This window comes from Prunus dulcis, chromosome 8 (assembly GCF_902201215.1).
Source record: "Prunus dulcis chromosome 8, ALMONDv2, whole genome shotgun sequence".
Classification (NCBI taxonomy): Eukaryota; Viridiplantae; Streptophyta; class Magnoliopsida; order Rosales; family Rosaceae; genus Prunus; species Prunus dulcis.
In genome coordinates this window covers 412,791-435,511 of record NC_047657.1, presented here as the reverse complement: position 1 = coordinate 435,511, position 22,721 = coordinate 412,791, and the positions used below count along the sequence as shown (strand labels likewise).

The window sequence follows — 22,721 nt, the reverse complement described above, 5'->3', positions numbered from 1 at the left end:
ACCCAAAGGAGAGAGATCTTTTAAAAGAAGCCAAAATAAGTGGTTTCAGTAAGGAGTGAAGACAATATCTCCACGGCCATTGACCAGAAGAAAGAGGCTCCAATGCATGCCGTTCTTGATAGTTATTCTTAAGAATTTAATCATAATTAATGTTGGTAAAGTGGTAGTTAGGACAGGAATATACACCAGTAATCTATACTTGTATGCTCAACGAACCAACGGCGGGAAGGTTTACCATCCCAAAATAAGGAAACTAAAAAGACTCACATCAAAAGGAACATGCTGAGTGAATTGTGGGTCAAGGTAACCCACTCAAAAGAACCCTAAATATTATTATTTTTTCAACAAAAACAAATGATTATTTTCCCTATTATATCTATTCGACTCCTATTACCAAATTTTGATTTTATCATGACACATGCAGCATAATGGAGCATTTGATTCTGTTAGGGATTTCAATTATTTATCATGTTGTATTAACCATCTATAACATCAGTCAGTAATAAGTAGAAGAAAATATCAACTTAACTTCCAATGAGTTTAACCCCCGTTCTTGCTTTCACTCTTTCCACTGTGTATCTTGTTTCTGTGTCCATAAAAGCAAGGCTACCCATTTTCTCAGCTCTTTCATGCTCCAAGTGAAGGGGGCAAAACGTGCCATTTCATTGTGGGGCTCATCTTGGGTTTCCTCGTCATTCATCTGACGGTTACAATGTGTCTCAAGAACCAAGATCAGATGATAAGGGAGCTTCTGTGGGGCTTCAATTTCCCGCTATAGATCATCAAACATCATAGTTGAACAATTCAACGCACATCTGTGGTCCTAGGGAGCTTCTGCTGGGCTTCAATTTCCCACCTTGGAGTTAACTACGTTCACATTTGATCTTTCGGATGGTACAAACTTTGATTTCCATGTGTAGCTACACCCTGCAGTTTCATCAAACAGTGATACTTCAAGGGTGCAACGGCACCAGCCTGTGTGCATAGTTCTACTACTGCTGGAGCATGCCCATAAAAGCCCCTACCTTCGTTCAAAAGCACTTGAGGATCCTGAAGCCGCCGCCGCCATACAATCTTTGGAGGCATAAGATCATCTACATTTGCCTTTCTCCAAAAGTGGGTTCCCTGCCAACTAAGCCTAGCCTTATGCCCAGATGGCCCTATATGAACTTCTGAACAATGGTTACATACTTTTGCTGGATAAACCATCAACAACTTCTCCACACCATTTCTGAGAATTTCCCATGCCCTCAAAGTTCCACTGGCAATCATAAGAAGTTCATCAGATGGCAACGACTCAGCTCCATCAACACTAAAACAATCACTTTCCGGGTTCCAATTTGAATACTGATTTTCATCATTTGCCCCTGCTTGCCAGCATAGCTTGACAACGGCAGGAACACGTTCAAAGTCAAACCTCTGATGGTGCTTAATAACATCCTTGAACATGTGCTTCCGGTGAAATGCCTCTACTGGAGCAAGCACATCATTTAAACCACCAGTTATCCATTCATGAACGCGATTCTTGTCACGATGTTTGAAACCACAACAAGTCTGAATTAAGTGGCCTTTCTCGCCTATGTATACTTCTGGACAGAACCTGTAAAAGTAGGATATGGATGAAAAACGTTGGCCTTTCTTTTGAGTCACAGAAACTGTCCAGCAGATCAGGAGGGAGAATGGAGATCAATTAGATTAACTCTAATTTGGAAAACATAGCTAGTGCAGCTTTCAAAAATAGCACTTAGGGAGCTCAGGAACATGTAGATAGAGTGGTCTAATTTTTCCGAGATGAAATACAGAACATAAACTCTGAATTTTCCGTGAAAATAATTTCAGAAGACAGATCCAATAAAATTTGTATTAAAAAAGGGCTTAGTATGTATTCCACTATTGATAGCTACAAAGTGACTCAATTATCCTAGATTTCATGGAATTTTCCTCATAACACAAGCCTAGAATTGAAAAAGAAACACACAGATCAAAGTCGATATTATTTCATGAAACATCTAATAGAAAAGTGAGGATTTCAATGCCAAATAGTTCAAGAATTAAAAGTAACATAAAAAATTAAAAATGGCAGATGAGGGATTTACTTGCAGGCCATAACTGGCAACACTTTGAGGAGAGTAGAGACACCTTGCATAATGAGCCTCTGGGAATTAAAGACCTCCTGGGCCACTGGAATCATGCCCGGTACTGGGTAATCCTTAGCCCGGTCTTGGATTCTCTTCTGAATCATAGGCTTTAGCTTCCTTAAGTCCATCTTATTTGAGCTAAAATACCTTGAAAAGGTGTACATAAGTTTGCCATTGAAATTGGAACTCTCGCACAATTTCTTCCTCAGTGCCATAATTTCCTTTCGTGCCAAAACTTTTCAACCATATAAAATCACATCTGCTCCGCAAAGGGTAGACAAAAGCCAATGAGCCAAATGCAGAAAACACCACAACAAGTCATCCAAATCAAGTATTAACATATTCAGAGATGCTTTGGAACCAAACCCCTATTTCATATTTGGATGGTATAATGTGCAACACGTTACTAGCTTAGCACAGCAGTATAGAAAACAGACACAATAATTACCAGAGTAGAACTTTTTAATCGATTCAAAACCACAGCTTCCATATAAAACCATCTTACTTTAGTTCTATACACAAAAATGCTCTTTAACTTTCGACTCATTATCATGAAAATGAAAACCACCATGACCCAATTATGTATAGAAAGATTATACAAAATCCTCATAAACTTTAGGGAGCGTTTGTTATGCACTGGATTGGACAGGACTAAATTCAAGGACTGGCTTGGACTTAGTCTTGTCCTATGTTTGGTGGAGTGCTGGACTTTTAAAGGGGGACTAATGGGCAAAATAGTGCTATTTAGCACTATTCTATGTTTGGTGCAATTCAGGACAGGATTATATTTCTAAACCATAAAAATAATTATTTTAAACATTAAATATATATTTTTTGTTCTTGAATATGTATTATAAAAAATTACAAACTAATATATAAATCCAAAACTAATTTAACTATTATCAACATCTTCAACCAATATAAAGTCAAAAGTCATCAAATACCAATAACATACAACATATTTAAGATAATGAAAGTGCAGATACACATGAAAGGTAGACTAGAAAAAGCAATATGCTTAAGCATATATCTAACTGAAGTACCTCACTCAATGTTTCATTTAGGCACTTGTGCTTCCCACGACCAAGAGCTGCCTCCTCCTCACTTGCTGCAATTCTCAATCTCAATCTTGAAGGAATTTTAACAAATGAAAACTGCTGCAAGCTAAATAAATGCAAGAAAATAAAAAATTAGATTTAAAAATATATAAACACTAGACCCAGTTGACCAAAAAATACATATTTATCCTTTAATACAACCACCAAAGTTTGACAGAACACATGACCAAAAAATAATTAACAAATTTCTAACAGCAACAAAATAGTAGTTGGCTTTGTCACACAAATGCAGCAAATTTTTAACACAACAGATTGAAAGAAGGATAGGTCTAACAAGATAACTGTTAATTCTCCCAAATATCTTGTTTGGGATTATTCCTTGCAGCTTCTGCACAAAGCTAAATGAACACACTCCAAAACATTGTCACAAATGAAATGACATACACTTGTTAGATTTCACTTCAACCAATGAACCCAACCCAAACACTGAACCAAACACCAATACAGCAAATCACTCATATTGATGTTTAGCTTCAATAGCTATTGTCTAAGATTAGAAACTGTCAATTCAATTACTTCCTGCTCAATCTCCAATAATGTTCTCCCAAACAAACCCACATATAGTAAGCCCCAAAATTTCTATCCCATCGTGTTCATGCATACATAAAAAAAATTCGAACCAAGAAAAAACAGAAATTGGTTAGATTTGGCTTAGATTCGAACCAAAAAAATTTCCATCCTTCGTCTGAAATCTGAAAAACTAATGAAGTTGAAGACGAAGAACCTACTTAGATTTGGCTTCCAGCCAGATAGGTTGAAGCTGAAGAAGAAGACGATGACGTTGAAGCTAAACCCTCTTGATCGAAGACGAAGGAGACGACGACGACAGACGTTGAGCTCGCTCGCGCGTTTTCTTCCCCCGTGTTTTCAAGTTTTTGGGCTTTGCTTAATTAAGCCCTTCATTTTAAGTGGGCGAAAATATGCCCAGTTAATGAGCTACGAATCCTACTAGTCCAAGTCTTAATTAAGACATTGTTTGGCCCAAGACAGGATTAGGCTTCCTGCCTTTAAATCACAAGGGACAAAAAGGGAAACCCATTTTCTCAAGTTTATCAAATAACGAACTTTATACGTTCATAATTCATATAAATCAAAGAAAATGAGAAAGGCATTAGATTTAAGTATGCAATCAATCAAACATAACCAAGAAAATAAACAGCATATCCCAAAAAACAGTAACAAGCACAAACGAATAAGTGCCTCAATGCAAAGACTGTGAATCCGAACAAATGATGAGAAATAGGAAGATTGGGTGAGAATGTGGGTAATTAGGAAAAGGTTTTGGCTTGTTCAATTCTCAAATTTTAAACATTTTGCTTGTTTTGTTATGTATTTTACTAGGTCTGCAAGTAACTCGAACTCATGCCATTATGAGATGTGCACATATGGTGGAATTTGTTGGGAAATACCAAAATGAGAGCAGTTCTTATGCATCTTTGATTCTTTATATTAACCATTAGCCCAGATCGAAATCGCATTCCATAACATAGCATGGCAAATGTTATAGCCTTACAGAAACCAGAAAACAGTAAATTATTGAGCAAACAAAACAAGCAAAGTCCTAGTTTCAGTTTGTTACAACTTTATCAATCTTGTTGGAACAAAATTTGCTCCTAAGCTCTCCACCAATCTTCTATGAACTAAATAAAATACAAGAACTAAGAAGTGTAACTTAGAGGTGCACAGACGGCTGCGCCCGCCTACTAGAAATCTTAAATTTGAAGCATTTGTCTAGTTTTCTTTGAAATTGATTTGAAGGACTAAAGATGAAGCTTGTTAATTATTTTTAGGTTGGAAAATATAGTAGTTAACCACAATGCAATGCATGAAAAGACGTAAAACATTCATTTCTCCAAATTTAATAATTTTATACACTCAAAACTTTTGAACGAAGAAATGTTCAAAAGCTTCAAATTGCAACAAGAATTATTTTATTTTATTTTATTTATATTTAAAAAAAAAAAAAAAAAAAAACCTCCATTTAGGGGCTTAGGGGGGAGTATCGTATCTGATCGTTATTAGCTTTTCCTCCAATCAAGAGCCAGCTATCGTAAAAGCCTTTACTCATGCCTCAAGCGTTTGATATTGGAATAATTTGGTTGTGACTTAGTAAATCAATTGGTACAATTAATAATCAGAACTATATTAAAATAAGATGTCCAAGTTTTGAACTTTTAAGGATTCAATTATACTCTTTAAATGCATGACTAATCTAATCAAGAAACATTAATCACCCAAGATCATTGGATGCACTGCAACATTTTATTTTGTTTTTATTTTTATTCAACTGAAGTTCAAAGAGGAGATTAAGTTTTCTAAACCACTTCAACTACAAACTCCTTGCAATAAATTGCAACACTGATGAATAAGTGAATGATAATAATTAGAAAAGCTTCAAATAATCCCCTCATTTCTTATGATAGACCTAATATGCTTCTACATGTAGGATCTGGAGTTCATGTATGAGTTCGCGTTTCAATATTTACATTTGAAGATTGGGATTTGGGCATGAATTCTCAATTTAGGGCTCGTGTTCAAGGTTCAAAGTTTAGAGTTTAGGATTTGCGATTCAGAGATTAAGGATTAGATTCCAGTTCCAAACCAAAAATAAAAGTTAAAATAATGCCGACAAAAGGAAAGCCAACCGTCTGAGACATGACATAGAGAGCACCACCTAGTTACTTTGGAGTTTCAACGTACCAATGAGCAGTGAATCTATCATGACCATAAATAGTATATCACAGTTATATTCTAAAAAAGTTTGCCATTTTTATTATTATAAAAATATTGATTGTATTCTATGTTTTTAAAAGAAAAAATTGTTTTACGAGTATGATCTAAGGCACACTTCCCTTGCCTGAGCCCCTTCAATTTTATGTTCAGTCAACTTCATGAAAAGATGGTGGTGGAGATTTATTTGAACATGTCCACAATCGTTATTGCCTTTTCCAGTTGAGTGAAAGAACAAGTAAAGTTTTTGATGGCTATATACTATCCACTTCTTCCTTTCTATTGAAACTACCCCTTCAAAAGTCCAATAAAAATTAGTAAAATACATTTGAAAAAGAGGAGTACTTAGTCCTAAAGCAAAGGAATAAACTAACAAATATTCCAAACGAAAGCAACACACATGTCAATGTCATGCATTTTCCAATCATCTCAACTCAAATCAAATATTACAATAAAAAAAAGGAAAAAAAGAAAAAGAAAAAAGAAATCAAGTAATTGGAGTCGATTTGTTTAGCGGCATCCAAGGGCTGAATGGCGGAAGGGCGTCATCAGCGCCTCCACTTTTCAGTGATGGAATGGACAAAAGAGAAACATGGAAATGGAATATGGGGAATTTCAATAAAGTGGGCTTTATTTTTGCACTCTTTTTTGGTTTTGGTTTTGGCTTTCCCTTTCCTGCCTAATTAATTACACATGACCCAAAATCAAGAACTTGCTTTCCCCATTGACGAGGCATTTGTACTCGATGGTCGGGACCATCAACAAGCATTGTGCAAGTGCTAGTTGTTAAAATATGAAAATTATGAGTGAATATTTATTTGTGAGAATTTTCTATGTTTTGTTTTATTTATTGTCGAACTCACTTGGTATCAGAGCTAGGTTTTCTTGTGACATGTACTTGCTTTCTTCTTGAAATTAAAGTACTCTCCTCCCCTCCTCTTCAAGAGGGGGAGGGGGGGTGAAAAAGATATGTTTATCTTTCTTATAGAGATATTGCCTCTTTTTTTGACTCCGACGACCCATTCCCTTCAAGGGGAGAGGAGGATTGAAGAGAAGAAATATCTGTGTGAATGAGCTAAAGTTGATATGAAAGAATTTGTCGTTGTCGTTGTCGTTATCTGATGTTGTTGCTATTATAGTTGTTGCTACTATCGTCGTAACGTTGTTGACGTTTCCTTTGCTTGCTTCGCTTTCAGTTGATGTTGTTATTATCGTTCCTATTGATGTGGTCCTGTCCTTTGCCTTTATTTGCCCTTACTTTGCTTTTGCCTTGACTTACCCTATTTTTAGGAAACCTTGCATCTGCCGTGCTCACAGAGTTTTTGTGTTATACCTTATCTATTGTTGTGCTCACAGGGTATCTGTATTATGCCTTACCTACTACCGTGCTTACAAGATTTCTGTATCCTGTTTTATCTACTGCCGTACTCATATGATATCAGAGCGGGTTGATTGATTGAACTTGAATTGTCCTCTACCCTTACCCAATATGTAGTGTTCACATATTGGGCTTCAATGTTTACCCCTACCCTTTACTTACCTAATATGTGGTGCTCACGTGTTAGGCTTAAATGATTGAATTCGTTGTGGACTTGGCTCCATGTGTGGCCCACCATGTGGTGGTCACACGTGAGGGGGCGTGTTAAAGAATATGAGTCCTACATCGAAAACTTGACTAAGTAAAATACAAAATATAATGAATGGTTCTACTACTAATAATACTAAGTTCTTTTGTGATATTATCCTACACCTAATGGGCTTTGTAGGTAGTTAAGTTAGGGACAATATCGGTGTTGTTAGTAGTGGACCGCTGACCCGTCTCTCTGAATTTAACACTAGTAACTTAGATTTTTACTTGTATTTCAGTGAGTTTATTGTTTTTGACTCATTTAAATCATAAAAGGTTTCTATGACAAATGGTATATGAATTTTATAAAAATCGGTTCTCAACAATCTCATATGCTCTCTATTTACAATTTCACATTGTGATTTCATTAAGCAGAACAAATGATCTTATTGAATAAAAGACATGAGATTATTTGTCTCATCGGTAAGTATGTTGTATTTTGATGAAATGGGATGACAGATACCAACATTGATTGATTTAAAAGTTTAAAACTAATTAGAGACCATTCCTATTAGAAACCACGTTATAAAACATGCATTAGTGTTAATATCTAACTTGGATAAAAACCACACCAACGTGATGTGACACTCAACAAATTTTCAGACACGACAGTCAAAACGAACTATCTATAATTCATGGCCATTGGCCAGAAGAAAGAGGCGCCAATGCATGCTATGCATGATAATTATGCTTAAGAATTTAATCATAACTAATGTTGGTAAAGTGGTAGTTGGGAGCGTTGATGATGGAATAGGATAGGAATTCCTTTGCTGCAATTACATTTATGCTTTCGAAAATCCGGAATATACAAATTCAGTAATCCATACTTTAATGGGCCAACGGCGGGAAGGTTTTCCATCCCAGAATAAGAGAAGTAAAAAGGCTCAAATCAAAAGGTTAACATGCTGAGTGAATTATGGGTCAAGGTAGCCAACTTAAAAAACACCCTAACTATGCAAAGGACCTATTAGTGTAGTGATTTAGAGCAAATGTTCCCTTCATGAAAGTTCTTGGGTTCGAATCCTAGTATCCGTGTAGTATAAGTGAGTTTAGTATGTTATCGCCCATTTCAATAGAAAAGATCTTTAAAAAAAACCCTATTATTTTTTCCAATAAAAACAAAGATAAGATATATAGGTATAAATTTTGTACCTATTTTTTTCAACGAAAACAAAGATAAGATATATAGGTACAATGTTTGTACCTATTGTACTGATTATCTCCTTCCAGAATTGAACTCAATTCCTCAATCTTTCCCTTTATTATATCTATTCAACTCCTATTATCATTTTTTAAAGAATATAAGTGATAGTCTAAACTACAAGGAGGGAGATTTCACACACATACACACACACAACCAAGATGCCATGGGAATTTGAACTGAAACCACTAATATGCAAATCAATGCATTTTTCCACTGAGCTTAACTTTGTAGGCCCGAAATTTTGATATTGTCATGAGATGTAACATATGCATGCATATGCCACCTATAATTATGAAATTGCCATGATGTTCAAACTTAGAAAGAGAAAAAGGCGAGTAGCCTAATCCATCATATTAGCATGGCAGGCAGTCCCATTGAACATCGATAAATTAAGGTGTACAGTAGAGTTTGTTTTCTTGGGTGGAGGAAAAAGAAAGAAAACAAAAAGAAGCTTGTGATTCCATAAGAGGTTCAAGATTAATCTCAAGTTCAAAAATTATTTTAAAAACTAACTACAGTTTAATGGTATTGTAGTCAAACAATATGGGGTAAAATATTTTATGATATATTTCCATTATTCAAAATGAGGCATTTATAAAATAAGTGTGTAAACCCTAATATGGTTATATGAGAAAACAAATAAAATCCTAATTACACAAAATTTATACAAAAGAGAAAGAAAGAAAATCTTAATATAATAGGAAATAAATTTCAGACACACCATTTTATTGGGGGTGGGGGGTGGTTAAAATGAGTTGTCGTTTGGTAAATAATACCTTGAGCATGGAAGAAACACGTCAAAGTATTATTCACATATGAGTGAGCAGGCAACTTCAAGAAATTTTCGGTTCTTCCTTTCAGACACACCATTTTATTGGGGTGGGGGGTTAAAATGGGTTGCAGTTTGGTAAATAATACCTTGAGCATGGAAGAAACACATCAAAGTATTATTCACATATTCTCCTCCAGTATCAGTCTGGAATACTTTGACCTTAGTCTGAAATTGAGCAGAGACCATACTACAAAGCTTTAGAAGCACGGAAACAACATCATTTTTAGTTTTCAGAAAGAAAACTCAAGTGAGTTGGGTATAATCATCAATAAATGTAACGAACTAACGGAATCCGTTCGAAGTAACGCGAGCCGGACCCCACACATTAGAATGTACTAAATCAAAAGGTTTTGCAGTTTTACTGTCACTTAATGGAAAACAGTGCGATGACTCTTGGTCAAAATACATGTCTCACACTTAAAATTGGACTCATCACAAGAGTGGAATAAAGATGGAAACATACGCTTAAGGTAGCCAAACGACGGATGTCCTAAGCGACGATGCAATAACCCAATTTGTTGTTTGTCTTTGACACTACAACTTTGAACAATATTAACGACACGATCACAAACTGATGCAGTAGGCAATGTGAAATATAACCCCTATATCCGTTTACCATGCCCAATCATCTCGTGAGTCTTGAGATTTTGGAAAGAACAATGTGTAGGATAAAAAGTAGCAGAAACATTAAGTGTATCAAGTAATTGACCAACAGATAACAAGTTACAACGGATATTAGAAACTAGTAACGTACGTGATAATGACATAGTGGGAGTAAAATAGATTGTGCTCTCACTAATAATTAGAGAGGGCAAGCCATTAACACTAGTTTTGTATGGGTCACAGGTTTTACTAGATAACTCATCAAACAATTTAGCATTGTAAGTCATATGATCAATAGCACCAGTGTCAATTATCCAAGTATTGGAGCCAGTACTTGTGATTGAGTTAGAAACACATAAGTTTGCACCAGCAACATCACCAACATTTGAATTACCACTCATAATTGCAGCGGAAACACAATAGATCACGACAGAGTACGCAACAGAACACAACAGAGGCGTACCACACAACATGGCAGAGGCGCAAACACGGCAAATGCACGAATCCGAGAATGACACGAACACAGTTTAGGCACAAACATGACAACACAACACACAATCCTAATAGGCACACATGGCAAAGGTAGAAACGAAATATAGAGCTAAAACATGGGTGGACACAACACACAGGTCATCAGAAAGTAGGCTTTGATAACAAGTCAAACAATATGAGGTAAAATATAATATGATATATTTTCATTCTCCAAAAGGAAGTATTTATAAAACAAATATGTAAACCCTAGTAGGATTATATAAGCAAACAAATAAAATCCTAATTACATAAAATTTGTAAAAAAGGAAAGAAATAAATTCCTAATAGAATAGGAAATATATCTCCTAATCAAACTATGGATCTCGCCAACAATTTTTTTTTCTTCACAATGTTGAAACTCTGAATTCCTCGCCCCTGTTTACCAAAAAAAAAAAAAAGAATTAAAAAAAGGAAAAAAAAGAAAGAAAAGTAAGCCAGTTCAACTGGAATTAATTCTCCATGAGCTGCCTTTTTATCCTTCAATTTCCTAAATTAAAGAGAGAGAAAAAAACAAAAAGAAAACTAACTAGAAGAATGAAGCAAGAACAAAAGCCAGAATTTGCGGTATGGTGGGTGACTGGCCTTCCCTGCCCCCTATTTAAAGGCATCTCACAGGACACAAAGCCATGAACTAATTGAAATTCACACATTGCTTTACTGGTGCTTAATTTTCTAAATTTAGAACAATTAAGTAGCAATGGCAATGAGAAGCAAGGGAGCACTTTTAAGCCTTTTGATTTTCCTCTCTGTCTTTGTCTTGAACACTGTCCAAGTCCAAGGCAATCCAAACTACAGAGATGCCCTTGCAAAGTCCATACTCTTCTTTCAGGGACAGAGGTCAGGGAGGCTCCCCTCCGGCGCCACCCAACAAATCACCTGGAGGTCCAATTCCGGGCTTTCTGATGGTCTTCAGGCACATGTAATATATATAAGCTACTTACTTCCTGCATCTCATCATTTTTAATTTATTTTTCTTTATTAAGTTCATTATACATACTTAATTTCTGAGTTATTTATGAATGCATTAGCTCTCATGCAAACCCATTTGCACTGCAAACAATGTGGTCTCTGTAATCCATTCTTGCTCATTTTCTTAATAAGTTTCGAAGGGAAACGGTGTGATGCTAAATCCAAGCGTGGTCAAAAGTTGGGAGGAGGTCAAAATGATTTCTTAAAAGGAATGGAAATAAATAAATAAATAAAAAGAGTTGGTTTGGGTCCTTGTGCATCTCTGTTTGTATATTTTTACTGGCATGAACCTTCATCTCATGTTTTAACCTGCATGAAATAACTTTTGTTTCAATTTTGCAGGTGGACTTAACTGGAGGATACCATGATGCTGGAGACAATGTCAAATTTAACTTCCCAATGGCCTTCACCACCACAATGCTATCATGGGGCACACTTGAATATGGCAAGCGCATGGGCCCCCAATTATCAGATAGCAGGGCTGCAATCCGATGGGCCACAGACTACCTTTTAAAGTGTGCTCGAGCCACTCCTGGCAGGCTCTACGTTGGAGTTGGTGACCCCAATGTAGACCACAAGTGTTGGGAGAGGCCCGAAGACATGGACACGATCCGAACCGTGTACTCGGTCTCACAAAGCAATCCGGGCTCGGATGTTGCTGGAGAGACGGCCGCTGCATTAGCGGCTGCTTCTATGGTTTTTCGGAAGGTTGACCCAAAATATTCCAAGTTGCTGCTGAGCACGGCCAAGGAAGTGATGCAATTTGCGATGCGGTACCAAGGTTCTTACAGTGATTCCCTTGGATCTGCAGTCTGCCCATTTTATTGCTCATATTCTGGATATAAGGTATATTGTTGCTAATAATTTCTACATGTATCAATTTTAAGAAGGAAAGTGGAAAATATAAATGTTAATGACTGAGCTCTCCAATTTGGTACAAAATTTCAGGATGAGCTATTGTGGGGAGCTGCATGGCTTTTTAGAGCAACAAATGATGTTTATTACTTCAATTTTCTGAAATCCTTGGGAGCTAGTGATTCAACAGACATCTTCAGCTGGGACAACAAATTTGCTGGTGCTTATGTTCTATTATCAAGGGTAAAATTGCAGGCCTATATCCTTTTTCTTTTTCATTAATTATAAATTTATTCAATATTGGAGTCTGGTTCACTTTTCAGAGGGCATTGTTGAGCAACGACAACAACTTTGAGCCATTTAAACAAGAAGCTGAGCAATTTATGTGCCGGATTTTTCCAAACTCACCCTCTTCAAGTACACAATATACACAAGGAGGGCTCATGTACAAGCTGCCTGGAAGTAACCTCCAATATGTAACCTCAATAACATTCTTGCTTACTACCTACTCAAAGTACATGGCTGCTAGAAAGCAAACATTTAACTGCGGCAGCCTTGTTGTCACTCCGAGAGCCTTAAGAGTCCTGGCCAAACAGCAGGTATATCACTTAATTCGAATCTATACCACTTCACAGTCTGACAACATAAGTATATGTTTATAATTTATAGAAGACTGATTTGAATTGAAATTTTAGGTGGACTACATATTAGGGGTAAACCCTCTGAAGATGTCGTACATGGTAGGGTATGGGCCCTATTTTCCAAAGAGAATTCACCACAGAGGATCTTCATTGCCTTCAAAGGCAAGCCACCCACAGAACATGGGCTGTGAAGGTGGTTTCCAGCCATTTTTCTATTCTGCAAACCCAAACCCTAACATATTGGTTGGAGCCATTGTGGGAGGTCCGAATCAGAATGATGGGTTCCCAGATGACCGCAGCGACTATAGTCATTCAGAACCTGCAACCTACATAAATGGTGCTATTGTTGGACCCTTGGCATACTTTGCCGGTGGCTACAAAAGTTGATTGGATTAGAGACACCTCAAAACTCAGATAGGAGTGGGTTATATTGTAGATAATTATCTCTGATTATCCCAACCATAAAATGGATGGGATATTTATTTTCTCTGTGTTTTCTTCTTTTTTAGTATGATTTGGTAAGTAGATGACTGTAGGCTCACAAGGAGCTTGTTATGAGTCAAAAATGAAAGCGTTTGGATTTTCATGTGTGGTCCAAGAGTTAGAATTACAAGGTTGCATAATGCATATGAAAGACAGGGAAGATCACATCACGCTACCACTTTTAAGAGACTATTTCAAATTTTAGAAAGAAGGAAAATGGTTGTAAAATGAGTCCAATATTTTGTTCGAGCACAGTTCATTTCTCTGTAAATTGAGCTCGAAGCAGCCGAAAACGAGTCAAACTCAAACTCTAACTGTATCGAGCCGTTTGACAAACCTTACAAATCACAGGCAAATAAGTACCTGAGCATGAATTTCAATAGTGAAGGAAAGTATTTATCTTTTCTAAACAAACAAGTAAATTTGAGTGTTTTTTTGGCTAAGCCCCGAAACAACCATATCCAACATAGCTAATACAAACCCCGAAACCCCAAACTATATAAACACATCACCTTCCTCTTGGGGACAGCCATAAGCTTCTTGGGTCCTTCAAACAAGATACTGGAACCCGAATCCGATGCCGTTATCCTTCTCTAACTCCCGATCAAACTCCCCGCGGCAATATGTCCACCTCTTCACGGCCAATACTCCCTCTGCCACTCTTTAGGATTGGCATCCTCACCACCATAGGGTACGAGTTTGTTAGGACGATATAGTTTTGATAAGTCAATTAGGAAGATAGATTATGGATACCCTCTCTCCCAGCCCATACATTGTACAACTTGTAATTGTCCAGAACTGATTTATAGTGTTCCATTTCTTACCCGTGCTAGGTTGTGCATTTCCCTTGCTAGTTGAAACTTGTGGGATTTGGGAAAAGGATACCAATCCACAATTAAATCATCGTTTTTCCCTCTCCTCCATATTGACGGGGCATCTTAATGTTTTATCAACTTCTTTATTGACGGGTCAGATTAACAAAAAGGATGAATTGGATCTCTTGGGAGGATGAAGACCAGTTCTTTTAGTTTTTAAATTCTTTGTTTTCCAAGTAACATAAGAAACCCATCACGGAGAACCTGCACCACATCAAGTTCAATATAACATACATGTTCAGTACTTACTTTCCCTGTCATGCGCATAACCACAAACAAAGTACTTTTAAGGCATCCACAAAATTTCTGCTTTTAATTTTCAACTTATGTTCAAGGGTTTGAAGAAACATATGAAAGAGAGAAATAAGAGGTGAATCATCTTTTTCTTTATTGGCTGTGAATATGAAGAAATACTAGCCCACAGCCAATAAACCGAACAAAAATACTTTTTCAACTTTTCAAAATCCAAAGCTTGCAACAGCAATTTTGAGACCATTACCATACCAATGGAACAAAACTATTTGGGATCACTGAATTGAACAAAGAAATTGTCGATGTTTTGGTCTAGGGAACTTTTGAGAGACTTCATGTCGTGTTCCTCCCATGCGTAGGATGAGTGACATACATTGTCCAGTTAAGAAATACCATGTGTTAAACAATCTATAAATTAAAGCTAAAAACTTATAACACGTGATATCTTTCAACTCATAGATACCCTGCCACTTGACATGATCTTATTTCTACTAACAGATTTCCATAAATACCAAAATAGAAAGAAAACATTGTCACTGTCTCAGTAGTTACCCTGCCTCATCATGTGCTGATCACATAACCATTTATATGAGAGGAGCATTGTATGTGAAAATATATTTCTCCTAGTGTGAGATACACGTGCAGAAGACATGCTTCTCTACCATTCTACTTGATCATATCCTGATAAAGAAGAAATTCATGCGCACAACTAGTACACTGAGAAACTAAAGAAACATTTGATCAATCTTCCAGTACAAATCAGATTTGGTGTGCACATGTAAAACCTTAATACCAAATCATATCTTGATAAAGAAGAAATGCATGTGCACACCAAATCAGATTTTTACCGCATGCAATTGCTTGATCAATCTTCAATGAGCACAAGAAAGCACCACCATTGCATTTGTATACACCAACAAACCACATATCTAGATGACATTATTAACATGTAGGAATTGATTATTATCACATCTGTTAATATACCACTAATACACATATCACCTGTCACACAATGCGGTCAGGTAATGTGGTCCCAAAAGTTGGTCTATTTAGCAGTACTCAAAGGGAAGAAGTCATTTCTATATTTGAATGAGCATGAAATTCATATTCATACAATAAAAACCCAAGAAAATCTCAATTAAAGCTCCGCCTGAAGAAGCCAAAAGTTAAAAAAATAAATAGACCAACCAAAGTAAGATAGTCCACTAAATGAAAATAAAACAGGAAAGGGCACATGTGATGCTCCTTTCATATTCAATGAGCAATGCTGATAAAGTGTATGTAGTCTTGATCGAAGAAATATAGAACTATATTACAAGACTAACACAATTGATTAAAAATGAGATTGCATTAAGTTAAACATTCAATGTAACAAATGAAATGACAGTATATCTTAAAACATAAATAAACCCTAAATAGGGTAATATCAAACAGAGTCTAGACTTGATCACAAATGACCAAATCAAACCACCATGATCCAAACAAAAGTTTGACCAATGCAATTAACATTACAACGTTCTACCCCCATTATTTCAACACCTCTTCTCTCTTTATCCTTTAATAAACGAACCCAAAGTTCAACTGTTTTTAACTTAAAAATCTACCTCTCGACTCTTGGGACCGTCCCCTTTGACATACATATGTAACAACACACATAGAGCATGTATTAGAGCCTGGATTTTCTATTGTACATTGTTTTAGACTTTATGTAATTATTGTTTCCAATAACAATGTAGCTTATATATAAGATAAAAAACGAATCCTATTTAACCAGGAAGCCCCTTCTAGACCTAGAGGCTTGGTGTTTCACTAATTACATCATTTCAAAAATAGAGCTTCTCATAACCAATAACCTATAGACCCACTACCACAACAGCATCAAGAAGCTTACAATGCAGCCCACTCAAAATAGTGGAGCAACTTTTAACCAAAATGCTGCCTCCATACTAGCCTCCATATTAGACCATATTAATAGTCAAAATAATGACAATGGAAATTCAACTCCTCTAAGTCATACATATCACTTTACGCTTCTTGAAGAATAAACCATTTCAACTTGGACTTAGGTAGTGGATGGAGAATGCTAAGTTCAAACTGACAACTTGTAACTACTTTGCATAGCACAAAACTAATCTCATTGAGTTGTTACACAGCTATGGAGAAAATATAAACGTACAAAAGAACACAATATGGGATCACTGCATACACATATTGGGCATACATGCGTATAGAGAGATAGATAGAGAGAGAGAGAGAGAGAGAGAGAGAGAGAGAGAGAGAGAGAGAAAGCATATATAAGCACAACAAATAAAGTGTACCAGTCTCATGATTTCAATGGAACTCCATCAAGCTTTGCTTTAAATGTCCACAATTACATACAATAAATCAGAACAAAAATGAAAAACATTAAAATTATGATAAAAAAAGATATAATGATTCCAAATGGAGTACATAAATAAACAATCATAAGATAAACTTGTTTCTTTGAATTCCAAAGTTCAGCCTCTTGAGAGAAGCATCTTACTGTTAATTAATCAAACTACATTAACTACATGAACAAAACTACAACTAGTCAAATCTAAACACAGGAAGCACAACAAATATACATACCTGGGTACACCTATGAATGGACATACTAGCAATACAAACTAGCTTACTCAAATGGAGAATCTTCCACTACCCACTAAATACTCACACCAGTAATACACTTAAGTTGCTAATTTACCAGAAAGATTAGCCATGGAAAAGGTCTGACACCTAATCACCTTCATATTAAATTCTAGTAAGAGGGATAGGAGATTGGGTTGCTCATATCATGGCGGCGTGACCTAGAGCGACTAATGGTATCCAAAGTTGCCCCAATAACTCTTCGACTATATTCGTAATTGTTGCCATTGTTAGGTAATCCATACCCATTAGATTGTTTATTTACACCAGGGGGAGTGGGCACTGAATAAAAAAAAGAATGTTTCAGCAAGTATGAAAAAAAAAAAGCCAATATGATGGCATGTTGAGTTTTTTTTTAAATTAAAACAATGAAATCAAGCAAATGAAACAAAAGAAAAGAACAAACATATCACCTGGGGGATAGTTTAGTGGAAAGTCTGAAATTCTGGGTGTTGATAAACCAATGGAATTCGGAGAGATTTCCATACTGTTAATTGGTGATGGAGCAGACCTCAGTTTGTGAGGAAAACTAGATGCGGATGCGACCGTCGAAGGAGTATTATGTGAAGGCTTGTCTCGCCCAGAAATCTGTGAGCCAAAAAAATGAATCAATGTCAAGGGTCTCACTTTAGAACAGTAATAGCCTACAGTGAAAAAGTTCCAAATGCTGGTCTGTCACCAATCACAGAAAGGCAACCCACATAACATGAGCTAACATCACTGTCATTGGGTTATAACAGCAAGAATATAAATCATCAGGTGAAATGACAGAATTCTCACTATTCCAGAATATTAATGAAGAGTCTCACAGTATCTATAAATGTTAAAGGGCCCAAACCCAGGCCAAACAAATAGAAGACCATTTGGGGAGAGGCAAACAAGTGGAATGCAAAAAAATTACCGCAAACTTCAGTGTCCGATTGTAGAGAGTCACAAGACCAGAGAAGAGCCTAACAGCATACTCAGCAATGTCCTCAGATTCATACTCTGCAAAAGCATAACCTTTAGGTCTGTCGGTTTCCTTGTCCCGAGGAATGTGTAGGTCTACTAACCTCCCCGCCTGAATTAGAATATCATACAAAACTCTCTCACTCACTCGCTCGTCCAAATTACCTGTTAAAAATAAATGTCATATAATCATGCCAGAATAAATAATAAACTTAGATATGACAGACATAAGTAATAGAAAAAATAAATAAATGAAGATAGAAGCAGAGGGGCAAAGTACATGTTACCATTTATTAGATTAGTTTTATTAATCATTACCATTTATTCTGAAAATTAATTCTTCATCATAGATATAACAATATAATTCCCTACAATACAAGAGACATTCAGCAGAAACACTTTTCACACTAAATTTTGAATCTTGAAATTTTCTTTGGCACCCAGAAGCACAAACTTATCCACACACACACTTTTTTATATATAAACAAAATGAAAATAATATATGAAAACCAATTCCTAAGAGGAAAAGAAAAAAAACCAGCTTCCATCAAACAAGCATGGAAAAGAATTAATTTTTTAAAATGATGTTTTCGAGTTACTGACTTTAAGGGGAACTGCTACTAGAGAAAGGAGCAGTGTACTGACCTATGTAAACACTGGATTTTGAGTGCGTGGACATGGTGGGTTGAACTTCCTTAGCAGTTAGATCGGAGGCGGAACCCTAGCTCGAAACGACGTAGTAAAAGACAGACAAAAACGACCCTTGTACTTTGTCTGAAGAGAGAAGGCGAAATGTTGATCTTGAAATCTTACAAAGAAGGAGCGTCGTTTGATTTATTTATACTGTTTACTAGTATTCCTTTTTAAAGGCTGTAATGAATAATACAACGACACGTCTTCTTTCCTCTCCTCCCCGGGAAAGGAAAGGGCAAAAAAAAAAAAAATTTAGCAATTTTTTTATTTCTTTGGATACATAGGAGAGGGCCCAAGGCCCAAGGCCCAAGACCCAAGAATAGAAAACTAAGCAGGGAAGGATAAACCCTCTACCAACTAGACATGGGAAATATAGTACCTAATTTTGCTTCTTTTTTTCCTTCAATCCCATCATGGAATGGAATTTGAGTCTCCATTTCTATGTGGGGTTTTGAAAAAAGAGATTTGGATTTGACAAGAAGACGAAATTTCCTAGGTTTTCCACATTCTCAACAATGTGCAATAAAAAGCAGAGTTCTGGGTGTCCAAAAAAGAAAATAATAATTAAAATCTCACAATACACAAGCCTTAGTAGTTAGCACTGATACATTTTCAGTGGTATTAAACCATAAAATGGGTTTGCGCCATTTTTTCTAGGGCAAAATGGGTTTGCTCGTAATTGCCAACAATCATACTGTTACTGTACAACACAGCCTTTTTGCATCTTACATTAGCAAATCAACGAGTCCTCGGTTTCGAAATCTTTACACTCTGTTCATATGTTCTCAACACAAATGTGTTGTGGCACCCAATGCTGAATTGACTATAAGTTTGATGATGATCAGTTGGCAGTTCATCTCTTTTGCAGTCGAGCTCTGATAAATTCCAGTCATGCTCATGCAGGTAATTCTTGCATAGTGAACTGAGTTGTTCGAAAAACACTGCCTATCTTTAAATTAAAGATTGTATCAACAGCATCTGCATGAACCATTCTGGGACCGATGAAGCATAGTGATAAAACCGGCACAACCAGCTTAATTTGGTTTCGTGTTGCTATTTTGTTACCAATAGTCATTGCAAGAACATATGCCATCATGAAAGTGGTGGAACCGGTTTGAGTCTCTCACAAAAATCTCCTTGTGAAGTAAATTTGATGCTAACTTCATGAAGTTATGGCAGTCCACACAGATTCTGATGTTCTTCATTATTTTAATAGCAGTCCGACTACAGTTTGAACTGCCTTCATTTATAATAGCAAATACTAAAGCTAGCTTCTCACTATGATGGTACAATTGCTCCTCTTTGTGTTCCTCTTCCACATCATGCACAGACAAGCTTGTGTCTGGAACATAACCCATTTCCTTTAACCGCACAATCAGTTCTTCTAGCTTGCTGCATATAACCTTCCTTTCTGGATGATGTCGGCCTCCAGATGAAAACTCATGGACCCGATTTCCAATCTCAATCCAGCTTAATCCAGGTTCCTTTTTCACTCTATACCCTTTCATTTCCTTCCTAACCAGGCCTGCTTCACCAAAGTTACCATCAGAGCAATACATGTTTGACATTTGCACATAACCTAATGAATCCTCTGGTGCTAGCTCCTTCAATCTATTTGCTGCTAACTTGGCCAATTGTGTTTTTCCATGCTTCCTACATGATCCAAGGAGTGCGCTCCAGACTACAGAATCAGGATCCATTGGCATTCTACTTACAAGCTCCTCAGCCTCAACAATCATTCCAGCTCGACCAAGAGTATCAACCATGCAGGCGTAATGATCAAGTTGGGGCACAATACCATACCTCTCAAGCATGGAGTCAAAGATTCGGGTTCCTTCTTCTACCAGTCCAGCATGGCTACAAGCACAGAGCAGGGAAACAAAGGTGGCGGAATCAGGTTTGACGTCCATTCGTGAAAAGAGCTGCAATGCCTCTGTAGCTTGTCCATACAAGGCATAAGCCTTAAGCATTGTGTTCCAAGAAACGACATCATAAAATTCAATTCCATCAAACACTTGCTTAGATAAGGCAATGGAGCCACACCTAGCATAGGCATGGATCAAGGCATTTGCAAGGACTGTGTCGCCCTCAAACCCAGCTTTGATCACTTGTGAATGAACTGCCAAGGCATGGCGCTCGGTTGCAAGGCTTGCATAAGCTTTTAAAACAATTGAGAAAGTGTACCTGTCGGGAAGTAAGTTCTCCTGGCGTAATTGGCGAAAGAGGAAGAGTGCTTCTTCAGGGTCTTGCTCTGAAAAGGTGGTTATGATGCCAGTCCACGCAACAATATCCCGATGACAACTTGTCTCCGAGAAGAGTCTGTAACAATCGGCAATATCTCCTCCAAGATCTGAATAAGCTTTAACTAATGCAGTTGCCACTTCAATTTTTAATGTAAACCCAGTTTTGATGGTGAGACAGTGCAATTGAAAACAAAACTTAGTAACCCCATTATCATCAAGGTCATTGCTTCTGCACATGGAAGAAAGGACGCTAAGAAGTGTGGCACGATCAAACCCATTCCCGTCAAGGTACATTTGTATAAACAGATGAATAGCTTGAGCTCCAAGTCCACGATACTGAAACCCTGCAATCATGGAATTCCAAGATATGAGATTCCGGAACTCCATGCTCTTAAATACATTCCACGCCTCGTCTTTACTAACATCATAAACACCTCCATGATTACAAATCTTGCTATACATAGTAATAAGAGCATTTGCAACGTAAACACAAGCATCCAAAGACATTTTCAAAGCAAGCGCATGTACCTGCCGGCCATATCCAACGTCACTCTTCACACACGAACTGAGAACGCTGGCGAAGGCAAACTCATTGGGTTGGTAGTGCTCCAACATGCCAGCAAATAAACGAAAACAATTTTCAGTTTCCCCGTGTTGTGCATACCCTGAAATGAGAGCAGTCCAAGAGACAATGTTTCTTCGAGGCATTTCATCAAACAGTTGGTTGGCGAATTCCAGGTAACCAAATTTTGCATACATATTTATAAGGTGGTTCGTGACAAAGAGGTCAGGTGAGTTGATGGGTTTCTGGGCAACCATGTAATGGTGCAAAGACAGGCCTTCATGGATGCAGTGGTGGCGAGCACAAGCATGGAAGAGAGTGGCGTAGGCTTGATTGCAGTGAGGTGGTGGTTGAAGGGTGTAGAAGAGTGAGAGGGCTTCTTTAACTTGACCGCGCGTGGAGAGATCCCGCACTTCGCCGAGAAGATTATTCGTTTGCAAATTGAGGCCTGAAGGCGTGGGAAGGTTGATTGTGCTAAAGGCTCTGTGAGAGATGCGACGCGCACTAGAACATGGGCGTAACATCAGGGCTTCCTTTCCCTTGAGCTGAAAGAGTAGAGATTGATTTTCAGGTTCAGAAATTACCACTTGGATCAAAGAAGAAGTGCTCTTGCTCTCGCTCTTGCTGCTGCAACAGTTCCAAGTTTCAGTTTTGTCTGGAAATCCACTGCTCTTCTAAAGGGTTGTTATTTATTTTCAGAGTTTACATGTTCAGAAACAATGCTGAGCATTATGGGATGGAAAGCTGGAA

The 22,721-nt window shown here is 37.1% G+C and overlaps 4 protein-coding genes across 4 annotated transcripts; 1 reads left to right on the top strand and 3 right to left on the bottom strand.

Moving 5' to 3' along the window:
- Positions 1 to 342: 342 nt before the first annotated feature.
- On the bottom strand, positions 343 to 4,126 carry LOC117637729 (APO protein 4, mitochondrial-like). Its single transcript, XM_034372713.1, has 4 exons — positions 3,985 to 4,126; positions 3,182 to 3,302; positions 2,097 to 2,397; positions 343 to 1,600 (listed from the first exon to the last, which is right to left on the bottom strand). Exons 3-4 carry the CDS (start codon positions 2,351 to 2,353, stop codon positions 874 to 876), a joined length of 984 nt encoding a protein of 327 aa, XP_034228604.1. The 5' UTR covers positions 2,354 to 2,397; positions 3,182 to 3,302; positions 3,985 to 4,126; the 3' UTR covers positions 343 to 873.
- Positions 4,127 to 11,427: 7,301 nt separating this feature from the next.
- LOC117636713 (endoglucanase 9-like) lies at positions 11,428 to 13,707 on the top strand. Its single transcript, XM_034371359.1, has 5 exons — positions 11,428 to 11,702; positions 12,095 to 12,598; positions 12,701 to 12,850; positions 12,931 to 13,206; positions 13,303 to 13,707. Exons 1-5 carry the CDS (start codon positions 11,481 to 11,483, stop codon positions 13,633 to 13,635), a joined length of 1,485 nt encoding a protein of 494 aa, XP_034227250.1. The 5' UTR covers positions 11,428 to 11,480; the 3' UTR covers positions 13,636 to 13,707.
- Positions 13,708 to 14,081: 374 nt separating this feature from the next.
- On the bottom strand, positions 14,082 to 19,328 carry LOC117636715 (splicing factor 3B subunit 4). The gene is made up of 5 exons (XM_034371360.1): positions 19,119 to 19,328; positions 18,427 to 18,638; positions 17,939 to 18,113; positions 17,177 to 17,807; positions 14,082 to 14,810 (listed from the first exon to the last, which is right to left on the bottom strand). Exons 1-4 carry the CDS (start codon positions 19,150 to 19,152, stop codon positions 17,638 to 17,640), a joined length of 591 nt encoding a protein of 196 aa, XP_034227251.1. The 5' UTR covers positions 19,153 to 19,328; the 3' UTR covers positions 14,082 to 14,810; positions 17,177 to 17,637.
- Positions 19,329 to 19,743: 415 nt separating this feature from the next.
- LOC117638252 (pentatricopeptide repeat-containing protein At1g71420) lies at positions 19,744 to 22,720 on the bottom strand. Its single transcript, XM_034373387.1, has one exon. It carries the CDS (start codon positions 22,493 to 22,495, stop codon positions 20,228 to 20,230), a length of 2,268 nt encoding a protein of 755 aa, XP_034229278.1. The 5' UTR covers positions 22,496 to 22,720; the 3' UTR covers positions 19,744 to 20,227.
- Position 22,721: the final 1 nt, after the last annotated feature.

Coding starts and splice junctions, on each gene's coding strand:
- LOC117636713 (XM_034371359.1), top strand. CDS start 11,481: ATGGCAATGAGAAGCAAGGGAGCACTTTTAAGCCTTTTGATTTTCCTC. Junction 11,703..12,094: donor CTGATGGTCTTCAGGCACAT/GTAATATATATA, acceptor TCAATTTTGCAG/GTGGACTTAACTGGAGGATA. Junction 12,851..12,930: donor CTTATGTTCTATTATCAAGG/GTAAAATTGCAG, acceptor TTCACTTTTCAG/AGGGCATTGTTGAGCAACGA.
- LOC117638252 (XM_034373387.1), bottom strand. CDS start 22,495: ATGTTACGCCCATGTTCTAGTGCGCGTCGCATCTCTCACAGAGCCTTT.
- LOC117636715 (XM_034371360.1), bottom strand. CDS start 19,152: ATGTCCACGCACTCAAAATCCAGTGTTTACATAG. Junction 18,639..19,118: donor AAAATCCAGTGTTTACATAG/GTCAGTACACTG, acceptor TATTTTTAACAG/GTAATTTGGACGAGCGAGTG. Junction 17,808..17,938: donor TCCACTAAACTATCCCCCAG/GTGATATGTTTG, acceptor TTTTTTATTCAG/TGCCCACTCCCCCTGGTGTA.
- LOC117637729 (XM_034372713.1), bottom strand. CDS start 2,353: ATGGCACTGAGGAAGAAATTGTGCGAGAGTTCCAATTTCAATGGCAAA. Junction 1,601..2,096: donor TTGCCAGTTATGGCCTGCAA/GTAAATCCCTCA, acceptor CTACTTTTACAG/GTTCTGTCCAGAAGTATACA.